We start from the raw sequence: 15874 nt of genomic DNA, 5'->3' as shown, positions 1-15874 counted from the left end.
GTTTATATTATAAAATAATTAAAGAGTTAGAATAACGAATTAATGTTTTGAATATAAAGTTGAATCAGAATATAATTTCTTGACGGAGTTTTACTTTATATTGAATTAGATTAGCTCAACACCAAATACTACTGAAACAATGGTAGTGCTTAGAGAAAAAAGTTTAAAAGACTAAAGGCAATAATATTAATTAGTTTTATTGTATGTATATTGTAGATATACTTGAACCTATTACTAAAATAACATTCAAATTAAACTTAATTTTAATGTTTAATATTTATGTAAAGTCAATAACATTATTTTTGAAAGGTAATAGATTATTATTATTATTATTATTTATGAGATATGAATGTAGTATATAGATACGGTGGAAGTTATAAATATAATTTATAGTTTTTTCAAGTGAACGAGGATATAATAATAATCTATATTAATATTTCATGTACTGTAAAAAAATATCCTTGACCGATAACAAAAACGACAATCTAGACTAATACCATTTACTTTTAGGTTTGAATGCAGTTTTCATTTTTCAAATATCTTAATTATAGAATTTGAATCCCTCCATCAATTTTTACTTTAAAAAATTAGGAAAATTTTGTTATTTATGTGACAGACAGAAGGAAAGTTCAGGAAGTGCTTCTCTTCTGCAACAGCTAGTCATAGCTTTTATGCATAATTCCTTGCTCCCATCAATTTCCAATATATGTGTACCCATTACCATTGAATACCACTCTATAATGATTCAAATTTTCTTTTACTTGTGCAGGTAAATATTGAACATTTGAAATATTAAACACATACACAGGTAGGATTTCTTCAAACAAATATTTTTAAATTTGATTTGGCTTTTGATGCTGGTAGAAATAAATTTGGTGTATGGGTTGAGTGGGTCCTATGGTTTAAAGAACTAAAATTACACTGTTCATAATGAAGGTAAAAACAAGACGTAAAGTTGTTGCGTGAGTTGTTTAATTAGTGAATACTCTCTATAGGGTTCATTCCCAAATCCCAAAGACATGCCAACTAATTTAATTTATGACTTGCTGCTTCATTTCAAACGTTAGAGTTGAAGTCATGCAAAGCCATGTTCTTTTTTCCTCTTACGTTGAGCTAATCTCAACTGCAAAAAGTGGACATTAATGTGATTGTTAGTGACAGAAAAGAGTTTGTAATTTGGTGTTGGTTAGCTCCCTCATTATTGCTGCCAGAGTAGATTTGTAGTTAAGTAGGAAAATCATCACCAATTCCTAAGTGCTTAGTTTCAATCTCTATTTATTTCATGCTTTCATGTCATATGTTGCGTGCACAAAAACTATAGTTTTGCTCTGTTGCTCACCAATTCATTAGATCTTCATTACAGATTTTGAATTTCATTGCAATTCTCCTCTTTTTGATGAACTGGATTAAACATCTCCTGATTATTTTTGTGAAGTGGTAGTGCTGCTTCTTTTCTTGGTATCTTCACACTGAATTTCATACACAGGTATGTTCTCTTGGTTCCTCTAAACTCCAAATGTGAACACTTGCTTGATTAAGGATTGGAAAAGAAGGCATTTTTTATGAACATGGTCCATTTGTCGGTGGTTGCCTCTGTTGCTCATCATAATTGTTTTTGGAACCTGATCCTTTGCTTTTAGCATCTTCTTCACAAATCTGTATAACATTTGTTTCTGTGTACAATGGTTGCAATGATCTATTTATCTCTGAAAATCTGGTCTTTAATTAAGTTGAATGGAGTCAAGTGATTCATATATGTAGCCAATGAGAGTTTTCTGGTATGATCTGCTGATTCTGTCACTTCCTTCTCTCTTAACTGTTTTGTTTGTTTAATATTTCTGGCATTGCTCCTAAGGTGACTGATGTTATGTTTGTATGACTTCACTGGATGAATCAGCAAGTTTGTATTAGTTAACATTTTGGTGGTATGCTTCTTTTGAGTGTGAAATTTTTTACCCATCTGCATCCCTTTTGAATGTCCTTTGTCACAGTAAATGTCTCAATCTAGCTCCAAAGAAAAAAAAGTAGTTTTTCAGTATTTGATGGTGAACTTTTAGATTATGCAATGACCAGTTTTGGTGGCAAAAACTAGAAATCAAGACTCATGATTCACGGCATCATTTTAAATTAGGAGATTTCAGCCTACTTTTAGCGACAATGCCTTTTCTTTATGAAGTACAAAAGTGAGTCAAACTTCAGCTTTTTCTTTTTTGATTTCTTTTTTTCTTGGATTCTCAATCACAACCCTCCTTTTTCCCCCTTCCTTCTTGCTTGTTTTTTGTTAAAGGAATACTTTTTTTGGTAAAGGAATCTTCTTACTTGTTTTGAAATGACTGATTTGTTTGAAAAAATGTACCAACAGAAGACATTCTCACTTTAAAATTCAAGTTCTCTAAGAACGGAATTGCTGAAGTTTTTGACTTGATTTCTACTCAATTTCTAAATCCACTCTGTAAACTAATAATCTAAACCACCATTTCATGTCTAAGTTCTGCATCACTTTCCAAGTGGCACATCATTGTTGTTAGACTAAACTCTTTCTTACTCAAGTAACTCAATGTCACTGAATAAAAAAGTAGTTCATTATGACTTTCAACATTTTTATCCTTCTCAGCCATATGATCAGCTAACACTTTACCATAATTTTCCAAAGCTGAACCAAGCAAGGATGAAGAACAGCTAAGATCAGAACTTGGAACCATCACTTGCCTCCACTTCACACCAAACAAGAACCAATGAAGTTCCAATTCCGTGCTGTTTCATTTGTTCTGCTAAGCTTCACAGTGTCTCTCTTTGGCCTGATTGTAGCTGACTTGAACTCCGACAGAAAAGCTCTCCTTGAGTTCTTCTCAAATGTTCCTCACGCCCCAAGGTTAAATTGGAGTGAGTCCACTCCAATTTGTACTTCTTGGGCTGGTGTGACTTGCAACCAAAATGAAACTAGTGTCATTAGCATCCATCTTCCAGGGGCAGGTTTCAAGGGCTCCATTCCAGAAAATAGCTTAGGAAAACTAAATTCTCTTAAAATTCTGAGCCTTCACTCCAATGGCCTTAGAGGAAACCTTCCTTCTGACATTCTCTCTATTCCTTCACTCCAATATGTAAACCTGCAGCAAAATAGCTTCTCAGGCCTAATCCCTTCTTCTATCTCCCCTAAACTCATAGCATTAGATATTTCCTCTAACAATTTCTCCGGAAGTATCCCACCTACCTTTCAGAATCTCAGTAGACTAACCTGGTTGTATCTCCAAAACAATTCCCTCTCTGGGGCTATTCCTGACTTCAACTTTCCAAGTCTCAAGTATTTGAATTTGAGCTATAACAACTTGAATGGCTCAATTCCAAAGTCCATCAACAATTATCCGTACACTTCTTTTGCTGGGAACCCTCACTTGTGTGGACCACCTCTCAATAACTGTTCTGCAGTCTCCACTCCATCTTCATCTTCTTCCTCCCTTTCTCCTTCTCCTGTTCATCAACCACTCTCTCCATCAGCAGCTCCCCAAAATAGAAGTGCTACCACTTCAAAGAGTTACTTTGGCCTAGCTTCTATACTTGCTCTGGCAATTGGGGGCTGTGCTTTCCTCTCTCTCTTGGTTTTGATGATGTTTGTATGCTGTTTAAAGAAGAACAAAAGTCAAAGCAGTGGCATACTTACAGGAAAGGCACCGTGTTCTGGAAAGACCGAGGTTTCAAAGAGTTTTGGGAGTGGGGTGCAAGAGGTTGAAAAAAACAGGTTGTTTTTCTTTGAAGGTTGCTCTTACAGCTTTGACCTTGAAGATTTGCTAAAGGCTTCAGCTGAAGTTCTTGGAAAGGGTAGCTATGGAACAACATATAGGGCTGCTTTGGAGGATGGAACAGCAGTGGTAGTTAAAAGGTTGAGGGAAGTTCTAGTTGGAAAGAAGGAGTTTGAGCAGCAGATGGAGGTTGTAGGAAGAATTGGTCGGCACCCCAATGTTTTGCCCCTTCGAGCTTTTTACTTCTCCAAAGATGAGAAACTTCTAGTATATGACTACATGCCTGGAGGCAGCTTGTTTTCCTTGCTGCATGGTACGTTTTTTCTTCACCTTTCTTCATCTGCATTATATTTATCTAGCTACTTGGTGTGATGAAGTCAATATTTATTCTAGTTATTAAAGGAAAATTTCACTGGCCAGATTGATGTCATGGAAAAAGTAGCCTGTTTTTCTATTTCTATCACCATTGAAGATTGTTTAGCAGTAGTTTTAGGGATTAGGCAAGATAATGGACAACATATGGTGTCTTTTGCTCACCATTCAACAGCTGCATTATGTTACTTATGTAGCAATAAGCAATTCATCATGCAACTAGCTGACACATAATGAACTATAACAAAGCTACATCTTTGCCTAATTCTTCCATCCTTTCCTAAAAAACAACAGGGAACAGAGGAATTGGAAGATCTCCATTAGACTGGGATTCAAGAATGAAGATTGCACTTGGAGCTGCTAAGGGACTTGCTTCCATTCACACTGATCACATGGATTCGAAACTTACTCATGGCAACATCAAGTCCTCCAATGTGCTCATAACCAAAGAATGTGATGGCTGCATCACTGATATAGGACTCACTCCTATGATGACCACCCAATCAACCATGTCAAAAGCCAATGGCTACCGTGCTCCCGAAGTAACCGAGTACAGGAGAATCACTCAGAAGTCTGATGTTTACAGCTTTGGAGTGCTCCTTCTTGAAATACTCACTGGAAAGGCTCCAATTGGATATCCTGGCTATGAGGACATGGTTGATCTTCCAAGGTGGGTGAGGTCTGTGGTTCGAGAGGAATGGACTGCTGAAGTTTTTGATGAGGAACTTCTTAGAGGGCAGTATTTTGAAGAGGAAATGGTGCAGATGCTTCAGATTGCACTTGCATGTGTGGCTAAGGTGGCAGATAATAGGCCAACAATGGATGAAACTGTTAGGAACATAGAGGAAATTAGGCTTCCTGAAATGAATAACCGTAACACATCATCTGAGTCTGAATCTAATGTACAAACTCCATGATTATTTTGTATTGGTATGCTTGCCCTGCAATGGATTTCTTATTTTCTGTACCACACAAAGAATAACCTTGTTGTGTTTCTAGAGTATTCAAGTTATGATAAATGTATTGTATCATGATATGTTCAGATGACTTAGTAGTAGTTTCTTATTCCACAAATGCAGTGAGAAACGTTGTATCAAGTGAGTGACACTGAAGAAGTAAAAATTTTCAAACCTTGCAGTTCAGTATCACTCATTCGTGTATCTTGCATGATCTTTTATTGTCACATTATTCCACATAAGAAAGTTTGGAAATCAAAGAATTCCCATATCAGGGTATGTGTCAAATGCACACAGTTTACACCTACAGTTGAATTCGGAAAGAATGTTTTGCTCATAAAATTTATTGTAAAATTGATCTAGGATAAACCCAAAGAAATGGGATCTTATTTCCACAGTTAAAAGACCAAGAATGGGTACTCAATTGATCAAGGAGCACGCTCTTCAACAGAATTTTTACTAGACTCACAAAATTTTAAGTTTCACTTATTACACATTTTTTCCTGGTTTTTTGGTTTGTAATAAATTTTAATCAATAAAGAAGGTTTAAGAAAGTGTTTTACGTTTTTTTTTTTTTTGTTTTATAAAAAGTGTGCTACTAGAAATGAAGTTTTTCTCCTTTGGCTATATACAAAATATTATTATGAAAAAAAAAAAATTCACCGTTCATCATGTACATTGTATGAGGGGTTAGAAATTGAAATTCGTATAGGGTTGAATGCTTGTAACATATCAAAGGTGTTTAAGATTAACATTTAAATTATTTGTATCATTTGATTCATTCCGGCTCAAATACTCAATTAGAATGTCATTTAACAAGGTCAAACAAATTAATGACTTTGGGTTAAATTGACTATATTTATTCATTTTTAAAAATTGGGACAAAAATGTATTAAAATTTGGGACAATGACAAATTCCAATTTCACGACAAAGTTTAGAGATTAACCCTTATTATACATTTTAGTAGAAGAAAAATTATTAACTTTTTATAAGACATTTTACAATTTCTATATAAATACCTGGGTTATGGATATGATGACCCTACAAAAACAAAGCATGTGTAGAAGGGTGGGGATCCAAATTCCATGTTCATGCCTTATGATTGTGACACCATTGGATCAGTCTTTATGTTGAAGTTGAAACCTCTTGTGTCTAAATCCTACAACCAAGTGAGTTGCAACTATTTGTAGCACCTAAAAACCTAAATGTCTGGGTGTTTTGCATGATAATAATGGATGGTGGCAAGTAATTAAGGAAGGTTGACAAAGGTCAGCTTGGATGATATGATTGTAGCCTTATTCAAATTCCACACATCTGGCAAAGGTGTTTGCAGTAAATATGAGAACACGGAAGGTAAGAAATGGACCACAACTTCAATTCTTGGAGCCCCTAAACATTTATTTGTTGTAAAATTTGATCTAAGAATTATTTGTGTTGCATTCTTACACACGTTAAGACTTAGTTAAAATATATAACATTGTTAGACGTAAATTTTACCCATGATTCATGCATCAATCCTAATTCACTTTTAAAGCAACTTTCTTTCTATTGATGCATCGAATGAATGAGTTGATAAGATGTGGTACAAAGTGGGTTTGACCCAATACATAATGAAACAAGATTTCAATTAAAATAAGACTCTTCAACAAGTCTTTAAAACTATTCTAAATTGCAAATTGATCTCCAAAGTATTTATATTAATTGTGGATTGGTTGCTAATTAATTTTCATCATTTGCTATTAATTACAAGGTTAAGACCCAACCCACTTGGGTCACCAAGCTTGACTTGGGCTTGGTTTGACCTAACCTGAATTTGTATGACTTGGTTCAACTCGATTAAACTTTTTTGACTTGGGTCCAACCTAACCTATACCTAACATGATCAACTTGACCTCAACATGACTTGACTTGAGTAGACCTGACTTGAACTTGACTCGTTCTGACTCATCTTGATCATAAGCTCGACCTAGTCTAACTTACACCTAACATGACTCAATTTAACCTCGACATGACTTGACTTCAGTTCGGCCTGACTTGACCAAGCTTGACTTGGTCCGATTCATAAGCTTGACCCAACCTAATATGGGCTCATCTAACCTAATCCAAATTAACCTAGGCTCAACCTAATTCAATCCCATATTGACCTAGCCCATTTCAACTTGATTTTCTGATTTTACCTTGTCCCAACCCAACTTGTTTAGGCAAGCTTGACCTAGTCTAATTTGGACTCGACCCAACTTAACTTTCCTAATTTTGAAGATCACTTTCCTTATTATCGCATTTGCTTATTAAAGAAAGAATTAATATTAATATTAGGGCTGACAAATCGAGACGTGTTGACCCACATGCTTGCAAAAAAAAACACGGGGCGGGCTGGGATGTTGAACCCGTTGGCCCGTACAAACCTGCAACCCATGCAGGCTAAAGGCAGGGCGGGGCGAATTGGCCTGCTGGCTCATTCACAAAATTAAATATTTTTATTTTTTTTAATTCTCACATCATTCATCATGTTATTTTTGTAAGTTCCTTTTTTTTTAATTATTGTTGTTGTTGTTATTATTATTATTATTATTATTATTATTATTATTATTATTATTATTATTATGTATAATCATTGTATATAAGATAATGATTTTAGTTCTTGAATATGGAATATCCTTTTATGCATTTTTAGGTTAACAAATTTGTATATGTCTTGTAAGTTGACATGTTACTATTGTACTTTAGTTATAATCTTCGTTGCTATTATTTCTTGTCTCTGATTAGTTAGACAAATTAAAATTATTTTGATAGAAAATGAATATAAATTATTATGAAAAATAAAAAAAGTTTTTATTTTGTTCATCACAAAAAAAAAAAAAATTGCTAATCACAAATGTAGGTCCACGAGCTAGGAAAGTAAACCTGATTTTGAATTGCAGGGCGGGCTGTTTGCGGGCCAAAACATGATGCGGGCCAAAACGAACTGAGCTGGCCTGCTTTGTCATCCTAATTAATATGTCCTTAATTTTGAAATATCAAATTAAAAAAATCAAATTAATTCGATTCTTAAATTTTTAACACTTTGAAATGGTTTCATTCATTGATCTACAAATGGAAAAAATACCTCGAAATATTAAAGACTCGTTATTAGATTTTAATACCTAAGTAAGAGAGATGTACCAAAAATTGATGATTTACTCAAATTTGATTATTCTTTCTCGGAAATGAAAACTTAATTTTGTATTATATATAGATTGATGAATGTTTGAGGCCTATAATGTCTCATTAAAGAAATCAATTTGTTTGTCGCGCCCTCTCACATGAAGACATGGTAAGTACCTGCAGGTGTGGATTTTCTACTCTGCATAGTTTACAACGCAATTGGACAAACTCAAATCATCAAAAGTTGGAGTGTGATATCCTCAAGACCAATGTGCTCGGAACTCCAAAGTCATTAAATTAAACAAAATTGATGAATACAAACAATTCGTGTTTGTAAATAGATAGAAAACACAAAACTTCAGAAGATTCTGAGCATCTTGAAGAGTATTTTAACCTGTTGTTCGTCCACTCAAATGGTTTAAAAGGAAAAAAAAAAATTAAACTACAAAATGTTAAGAAGTAGACTTTAAACCTAACTTAACTTCACAAAACTAACTTGTAAGGTGAGGTTTACACTTATTTATATACTATGAAATTCTCTTATTTTTAGTCCACGTGGATCTCCGACCCAAAACCTGTCTAACACTGTTCTTTTCCTAACACATCTTTGCTTGAAATGTGTTGAGAATACATGTTTATATGTCTGTAATTTAAATTAGTCTTTTAGGAAAGAAGTTACATCAATCTCCCCACATCTCTAAGGCATAGTTCAAAGATGTACATTTTTGTGTCAACATTTGTAACCATTAGAAAATTGAAAGTTTTGCCTTGAAGGATACGCGGATTTGGCCCTGTAAACAATCACGTGTCAACTCAACAGAGGAAAAACATGTTTGGAGATTACGTGCATGGATTTCATCAAACAATCTCCATGCATATCGCAGAATATCCAAAGGGAACCAAGGAATCCGAATCCCTTGCCAAGGAACAAAGAATGGTGAAAGAAGGCACTAAGATGAAAGACACAAGATAATAACAAAGCTATACTTTTTTATATTATGTTGGAAGCCAACTTAAGATAGTAACCAATTGCAACTTAGCCATTAAGGAGGAGGGCTTTTCAAGCTTCAACATAAACATTGTGTGTTCTCATATATCAATGCATTTTCCTTGAACCAGACGATATATGAGACGCGATGTTACCAATGATGTTATTCCAGCTTTAAGAAAGCAATGTCTGAATTGTCAAAATCCAAGAAGACAAGTGAACTTGTTTCATGAATATGGCATATAAAACTGTCATGTTTCTAGCCTCTTCTCCTGCTCCCGTTTTACCATCAGACACCAACCTTTGTTAAGAGCCATGGCCACCAACAAAGGTGTCCTCTCAACACTTGACAAAGCCAAGACACAAAGATATCACTACAAGGCAATTGGGATAGCAGGGATGGGGTTCTTCACTGATGCATATGATCTCTTTTGCATCACTGCAGTTATCAAGCTCATAGGTCGCTTGTACTACTATGACCCCATGAGTCAGAGTCCAGGGAAGCTTCCAAAGAATGTAAGCAATGCAATAACAGGAGTTGCATTGTGTGGCTCTCTTTTGGGGCAGCTCTTCTTTGGCTGGCTGGGTGACAAACTCGGCCGAAAAAAGGTTTATGGCATAACCCTTGCCACCATGGTGGGGTGTGCCTTGGCATCAGGACTTTCTTTTGGCTCCACAGCCAAAAGTGTGGTGGCTACTCTTTGCTTCTTCAGGTTCTGGCTAGGATTTGGCATAGGAGGAGACTATCCTCTCTCAGCTGTTATAATGTCTGAATGTGCCAATACGAAGACTAGGGGAGCTTTTGTTGCTGCTGTTTTTGCTATGCAAGGGGTGGGAATATTGTTTGCTGGAGGTGTAGCCATGTTGGTCTCCAAATTGTTCCTATGGGCTTATCCAGCCTGCGTTTATGCAGTTAATCCAGTGCAATGTACTCAGCCACAAGGAGACTTTGTTTGGAGAATAGTGCTAATGTTTGGTGCATTTCCTGCTGCATTCACTTATTACTGGAGAATGAAAATGCCAGAAACTGCAAGATACACTTTCTTAGTGGAAGGAAATCACAAGAAGGCTGTTGAAGATATGGCCAAAGTTCTTGAAAATGATGTACCTTTAGAAGAATCAAATATCAGGGTTGCTGCCACTGCCACACCTAGTCTCTCTTATGGATTCATCTCTTCAGAGTTTCTTGAGAAACACGGCCTTCACCTTCTAGGAACAACCAGCACCTGGTTCTTCTTGGATATTGCCTTCTACAGTCTTCAGCTAACACAACAAGATATTTACCCTGCGACTGGGTTTTTACCCAATGCTTCCCAAATGAATGGCATAGAGGAGGTGTTTCAACTCTCCAAAGCAATGTCTGCAGTGGCACTGTTTGCCACTGTCCCTGGATACTGGTGCACAGTGTACTTCATTGACAAGATTGGAAGGTTCAAAATCCAACTTGGCGGATTTTTTGCTATGTCTGTTTGCATGCTGTTTTTGGGACTCAATTATACAAAATATAGGGAAGATGAACGCAACCCAGATGAAAATTATGATGATAGTGCTGGCAAAAACACCCTCTTTGTCATTCTTTTTGAAGTCACCCTTTTCTTTTCAAACTTTGGACCCAATAGCACAACATTTATAGTGGCGGCAGAGCTATTCCCTGCCAGATTCCGTTCAACATGCCATGGGATATCAGCAGCAGCTGGTAAAGCAGGAGCTATCATTGGTGCTTTTGTTGTGCAAAGCTATATAAATAGTACACAAGACAAATCAGAAGCTATGAAGACCGCGCTTATGACACTTTCAGTGGTGAATATGCTAGGATTCCTCTGCACTTTCTTAGTGCCAGAAACACGAGGTCGGTCACTTGAAGAAATCTCTGGAGAAGATAAAGAACTCACTGGCAATATTGCTCAAGACAATGCAAACGAGAAAACAACTGATACAGAAAAGGAAACCAAAAACTCTAACGCTGATATAAGTCCAGCAAACTCAATGGTTTAGCTAATCTTAATACCCCAACTAGAAGCTTCAATAATAAGAAGGTGCAAAAAGGATAATGTTTGTTTCAGTTTCACGTTTCTGTGTTCTGCTTGTCTTTTAGTTTCCCCTTTATATTGTTGTCTAAGAGATTAAAGAATAGTAATGTTTGCGTGGTGTGGTTGCTAGAATAAGAGCTTCTTCGTTAACTGTGCGAATGTGTTTGCACCAGTAGAAGAACCAAAATGAATACTTATACTGTAATCTCTGCACCTAGTGCTTCTGTTTTTACCATATTAAGGTGTTGGACATTCAGTTAAAGTCTCAACTTTAAAAAACATATTTTGACGGATCCACAGTTGAACATGTTTCAGAACTTTAGATGAATAGATTAAATTCGTTTCTGCATAGGAAAAGAAGTGTTGAACTGGTTATATTTGACTAAAATTTCTGTAAATGATTTTAAATATAATGTTCATTATCAGTTTAAATGATTCATAAGAATGTTCAATGTATGCACATGTGGCTGTATTCTATATTTTAAAAATTATAGGTGTGGAGTATCAGAGAGATATATTTTTCTAAGCCATCACAGATTACATGAATTGGCTGCTCTGATTGGACCTTTATTGTAGAAATCATGCATTTCTATCATTACTGAACTGGAGCACCAGTATATGAGAACTTCTTGAAGGTACTGTGATCCTTTTTGGGAGTAGAAGCTGGAGAATCCAGCAAAGGCATACTAGTCCACCTCTCCTCAAAGTTAGCAACACAGTGCTTCCCAGCAACATCTGGCACAAAGCTTGGCCTGACTTCACGGGCTTCCAGTTTCTTCCAGTTCACAGACTTAAACCATTTGTGGCTTTTAATCTCCTCACTGCTTCTTGATCCACTGCCAAGGCGTTTGCTGACATCTTTCTGCAACAGCTGTAGAAGAAAACTTCCATTTTGTGAAGCCAATGTGTAAAAAAAGAATACTTCACTATCATACAAGTAATGGATTTTTCAGAATCATATATACATACAGCAACAACAAAAGCCTTTTCCCTCAAGAGTGATTGTTTTTCATAACCATATTATTAAAAGGAGGGAAAAAAACTAATGATTAGATGTAGGAGAAAATATGTACCCCTTTTAACAGTGAATGTGCCTCATTTGACAAAAATGCTGGGAGCTTTATTTTGTCTTTAATTATCTTCTGCTGGATCTTATGTCTATTTCCGCCGCAGAAAGGAGGCTGCAATTAGAGTACACAGTAATATAAAGTTTAGAGAAATTATAAAAGTTGCAATAACTCACTCAAACATCAGCAAACTTATGTATCAGCTTTACATAAATACATCCAAGTGACTTGTAAATCTCCAGAAATATGTCACAAACCAACACCTAATCGCATGATCTAGATAACTTTCTCAATCTCTTGAGCAAAATGATAATTATTGGCAGTTACTTAGAAACAGGATTTTCAAATACAATCATGTTTAAACAATCAAAGTTGACGCAGCACCATAATTTAAGGAAATGTAAGATATAATTTTCTGAGAGTTACAGGTCATTGACTGGCTAATAGAAATCATTCACCATAATCTTAGCAGAATTCAGTTGGAGATTGATATCATTAGCCACCATTCTAGGGTTAATTCCCATAGTAATACTTTTTTTTCATAATTGTGATCTATTGGACATAGATCCAATTTTTCATTTTTTTTTTATCCTTTTGAATTTTTTTTTACCATTCTCGGTGATATCAACATGGCACTGTGCCGGGATATCTTATCCATCTCTCCGGGAAAATAGATATTCCAGGAAAATATTTTTAATTAAATCTTTTCTTTTCTTCTCCAATCGAACCAATTCGCTTACTTGACTTCTTATATTGACAGCGATTGGTGTATTTACTTCAATAATACTATTATTCCGTATCATTATGGAAGAAAATTCTGATTAACTTATGTTTCTTGCTCCAGAAGCAAAATAAATTTCTGCAGATCAGACATACAAACTTATTTTTGCAATTCATTAGAAACCAGAGTAAAATTATGTAATCCAAGTATAATGAACAATGAATAACTTTCAGTTATTTTCATGAAAGTAGAAAACAGTCAATTGCATTTCAGATAATCAAGTTTATCTATCAAGTTCCATGAAATTGGAGCTCCATCTTCAGTAGTAAATGCTTGAGAGAGATATTTCGAGTTGGAAAAATAATAGAAAAATATACAAGACAAAAAAAATACTAAGATTCTAACCTTTCCGGTAAGCATTTCATATAGTAAAATTCCCACACTCCACCAATCAGCTGCCTTATCATGACCTTTTCCCATTACAATTTCAGGGGCCATGTACTCTACAGTTCCACACATAGAATTTGATCTTTCAGTGCCATTGAATTGCTTAGCCAGGCCAAAATCTGTTAACACAGCCTGATATCAAGCACATATAGAAGTTAGAAACAAATCACGAATCCCTTCAGAATAGATACGCAGGCATGTGGCATGCCTAATGCAGAGAGACAGAATCAGAGACATAAGTTTATGTTATCTTACATGACCATCTGCATCGAGAAGAATGTTTTCAGGCTTAAGATCCCTGTGCATTACATCATTTGCATGAAGATAAGAAACGGCACAAATAATCTCTGCGGCATAGAAGCGTGCCAAATCTTCCCTGACAAAAGTTGTGTGAGTGAGACAGATATGTATAAGCATTTCATAATATAGTCATACCATGCAACTTACAAATTACAATACCTGAATAGGCCTTGGTGATAGAGCTGAAAGAAAAGGTGGCCACCATTGACAAAATCAAGCACAAGATACAGCCTATATTTTGTCTGTAAGTCCAACAAACAAAGGTTGTCGTTATGCAAATATGACAGCACTGTCCATTTTCCTAACCTGAGACTGAAACATATGATATGATCAAAAGTATTACTTGGAAAGCGTATCTGAGCCGCACAACAAACGGGTTGTCCACCTTTGTAAGTATATCCCTTTCAGATTTTACATATTCAGCATGGTTTCTCTCTATGATCTTATCCTTGCGCATGACCTTCATAGCATATATTTCAGAAGTACCTGTCCTCTTCACCTGGTACACCTTTCCAAAAGCACCTTGCCCAACAACCTTCAGAAGTCCAAAATCCTCAACTCCAATAGTCTGATTGTTCAGACAGTAACCATTGAAATGTAAATTATGTCTCTCTACTGCTGCATTGTTAACAGAATGTTCAAGTTCTTTCTGTGTTTCTGTTAAAACCTCCACAAGGTCCAATGCATCTTCTGTCTCATGTAAGGTGAGCTTGCTAAGCTGCAAGGACTGACCAATACAAGTTGTGGGAGCAAATAAAGATTGAGAGCGGATGTTAATGCAATCAGGATCATTGCAAACCTTTCCACCAGAAGGAGATGGACCAAACACATCAGAGAATTCAAATTCCTCAGAATTCGAAGAAGGCAAAAGATCAGGTGGTCCATTTGGTAGAACCAGTTGGTTGAGGAAAGACTTTGGTGAACTGTTTTCGTTTAAGACAGAGAACTGGGAAGAAACCATGGCTCTTTGATGAAACAAGGAGAGTGCAGAAAATGGGACCAAGAAGCTTCAGAACTGTAGGTGTGATTTGCCCAAAGATTCCACCCCAAATGGAGGAAAACGAAAACCCAATAATGAGCTTTATCAATTGGGAATGAACATATACTTCAGGAGCTCCCAGAAAACTTGGTAGCAAGAAGCAAACCAAAATCCGGAAAAGGAAATTGTTGTTGCTTCCCGCTCTACAGGAAACGGTGAATGTATCAACACTTGTCAAATTCATGAAGAACGGGTTGCCAATTCTGTAATTCAGGACAATAAAACAGTTAACTCAAGTTTCTTGCATTAAAGAATGCAACAAACGTTTAAACTCAGAAAAACGAAATGAATGAAATTGCAGCAGGGAAAGTGGGAGGAGGAGGAACCCAATGAATATCGTCGCTTGGCAGTTTCAAATTAGGCTCCAAACAAACGAAATTGGGAGTTCATGGGATCAAACATCAAACATGCATTCACAGATCACAACAAACACTGATAGAAAACCACAATTCAGAGAAGTTCAAATGATGAGATAACATAAACTCCAAAAAGGCATTATTGTTTCAGTCATAATCAACTCCCAAATGATCAAGAAATCGAAAAAGGGTATAAAGAACAAGAACAAAAGTACAATTTTACAAGACATTCCAGAGGGAAACTTGATCATCATCCATAAAACACAAGGTAGGAAAGATTTGTTTTTATCACAAAAGCAAATATGATTAACAAAACCCAAATACACTAACACAGAACAAATTCTGGACAGAGTTTGAAAGCTAACTTAACTTACATTGAGGAGAATGCAGGTCAGAGCCGTTAACAAACGAAACTATAAAGGTTTTTCTTTTTCTACCTTCTTTTCATAATATTTTTTTTTTTAAATGTTAAATTAGTTTTGGCGGCGGTTATTCTTTTTCACGGCTTCGGTGTCGTGTACAACAGATCAACATAAGTTGACTTTGAGGAGAAGAGGACAACGTTAAAGTATCAAAACATGTATAAATAGTGTTTTAAAAAATAATTTTTAGTAGAAAAAAAACACGTTTAAAATAAGATTTTACCTTTTTCTTTTAACAACATCGAAATAGTGTTTTATAAAAATTCTTTTAAGGATTATTTGAGTTATGATTGA

The 15874-nt window shown here is 35.7% G+C and overlaps 3 protein-coding genes across 3 annotated transcripts; 2 read left to right on the top strand and 1 right to left on the bottom strand.

Moving 5' to 3' along the window:
* The first annotated feature begins 1072 nt into the window (after positions 1–1072).
* Positions 1073–5257, top strand: LOC114192991 (putative inactive receptor kinase At5g58300). Its single transcript, XM_028082676.2, has 3 exons — positions 1073–1486; positions 2654–4050; positions 4404–5257. The coding sequence occupies exons 2-3, from the start codon at positions 2736–2738 to the stop codon at positions 5024–5026; spliced, it is 1938 nt and encodes a 645-aa protein (XP_027938477.1). The 5' UTR covers positions 1073–1486; positions 2654–2735; the 3' UTR covers positions 5027–5257.
* Positions 5258–9513: 4256 nt separating this feature from the next.
* Positions 9514–11193, top strand: LOC114194472 (low affinity inorganic phosphate transporter 8-like). The gene has a single exon (XM_028084722.2). It carries the CDS (start codon positions 9514–9516, stop codon positions 11191–11193), a length of 1680 nt encoding a protein of 559 aa, XP_027940523.2.
* Positions 11194–11577: 384 nt separating this feature from the next.
* Positions 11578–15521, bottom strand: LOC114194473 (serine/threonine-protein kinase AtPK2/AtPK19-like). Its single transcript, XM_028084723.2, has 6 exons — positions 14107–15521; positions 13923–14005; positions 13719–13839; positions 13422–13595; positions 12302–12409; positions 11578–12099 (listed from the first exon to the last, which is right to left on the bottom strand). The coding sequence occupies exons 1-6, from the start codon at positions 14722–14724 to the stop codon at positions 11824–11826; spliced, it is 1380 nt and encodes a 459-aa protein (XP_027940524.1). The 5' UTR covers positions 14725–15521; the 3' UTR covers positions 11578–11823.
* Positions 15522–15874: the final 353 nt, after the last annotated feature.

Source organism: Vigna unguiculata, chromosome 8 (assembly GCF_037176805.1).
Source record: "Vigna unguiculata cultivar grain cowpea cultivar isolate G323 ecotype 2 chromosome 8, ASM3717680v1, whole genome shotgun sequence".
Taxonomy (NCBI): domain Eukaryota; kingdom Viridiplantae; phylum Streptophyta; class Magnoliopsida; order Fabales; family Fabaceae; genus Vigna; species Vigna unguiculata.
Note: the sequence above shows the minus strand (reverse complement) of the source record. Positions and strands in the feature narration are given on the sequence as shown.

Excerpts from the sequence above, each read along its gene's own strand:
- LOC114192991 (XM_028082676.2), top strand. The coding sequence starts at position 2,736 with ATGAAGTTCCAATTCCGTGCTGTTTCATTTGTTCTGCTAAGCTTCACA. Across the intron at positions 4,051-4,403 it reads CTTGTTTTCCTTGCTGCATG|GGAACAGAGGAATTGGAAGA; the intron begins GTACGTTTTTTC and ends AAAAAACAACAG.
- LOC114194472 (XM_028084722.2), top strand. The coding sequence starts at position 9,514 with ATGGCCACCAACAAAGGTGTCCTCTCAACACTTGACAAAGCCAAGACA.
- LOC114194473 (XM_028084723.2), bottom strand. The coding sequence starts at position 14,724 with ATGGTTTCTTCCCAGTTCTCTGTCTTAAACGAAAACAGTTCACCAAAG. Across the intron at positions 13,596-13,718 it reads TTCTCGATGCAGATGGTCAT|GCTGTGTTAACAGATTTTGG; the intron begins GTAAGATAACAT and ends GCTTGATATCAG. Across the intron at positions 12,410-13,421 it reads ATGAAATGCTTACCGGAAAG|CCTCCTTTCTGCGGCGGAAA; the intron begins GTTAGAATCTTA and ends CTCTAATTGCAG.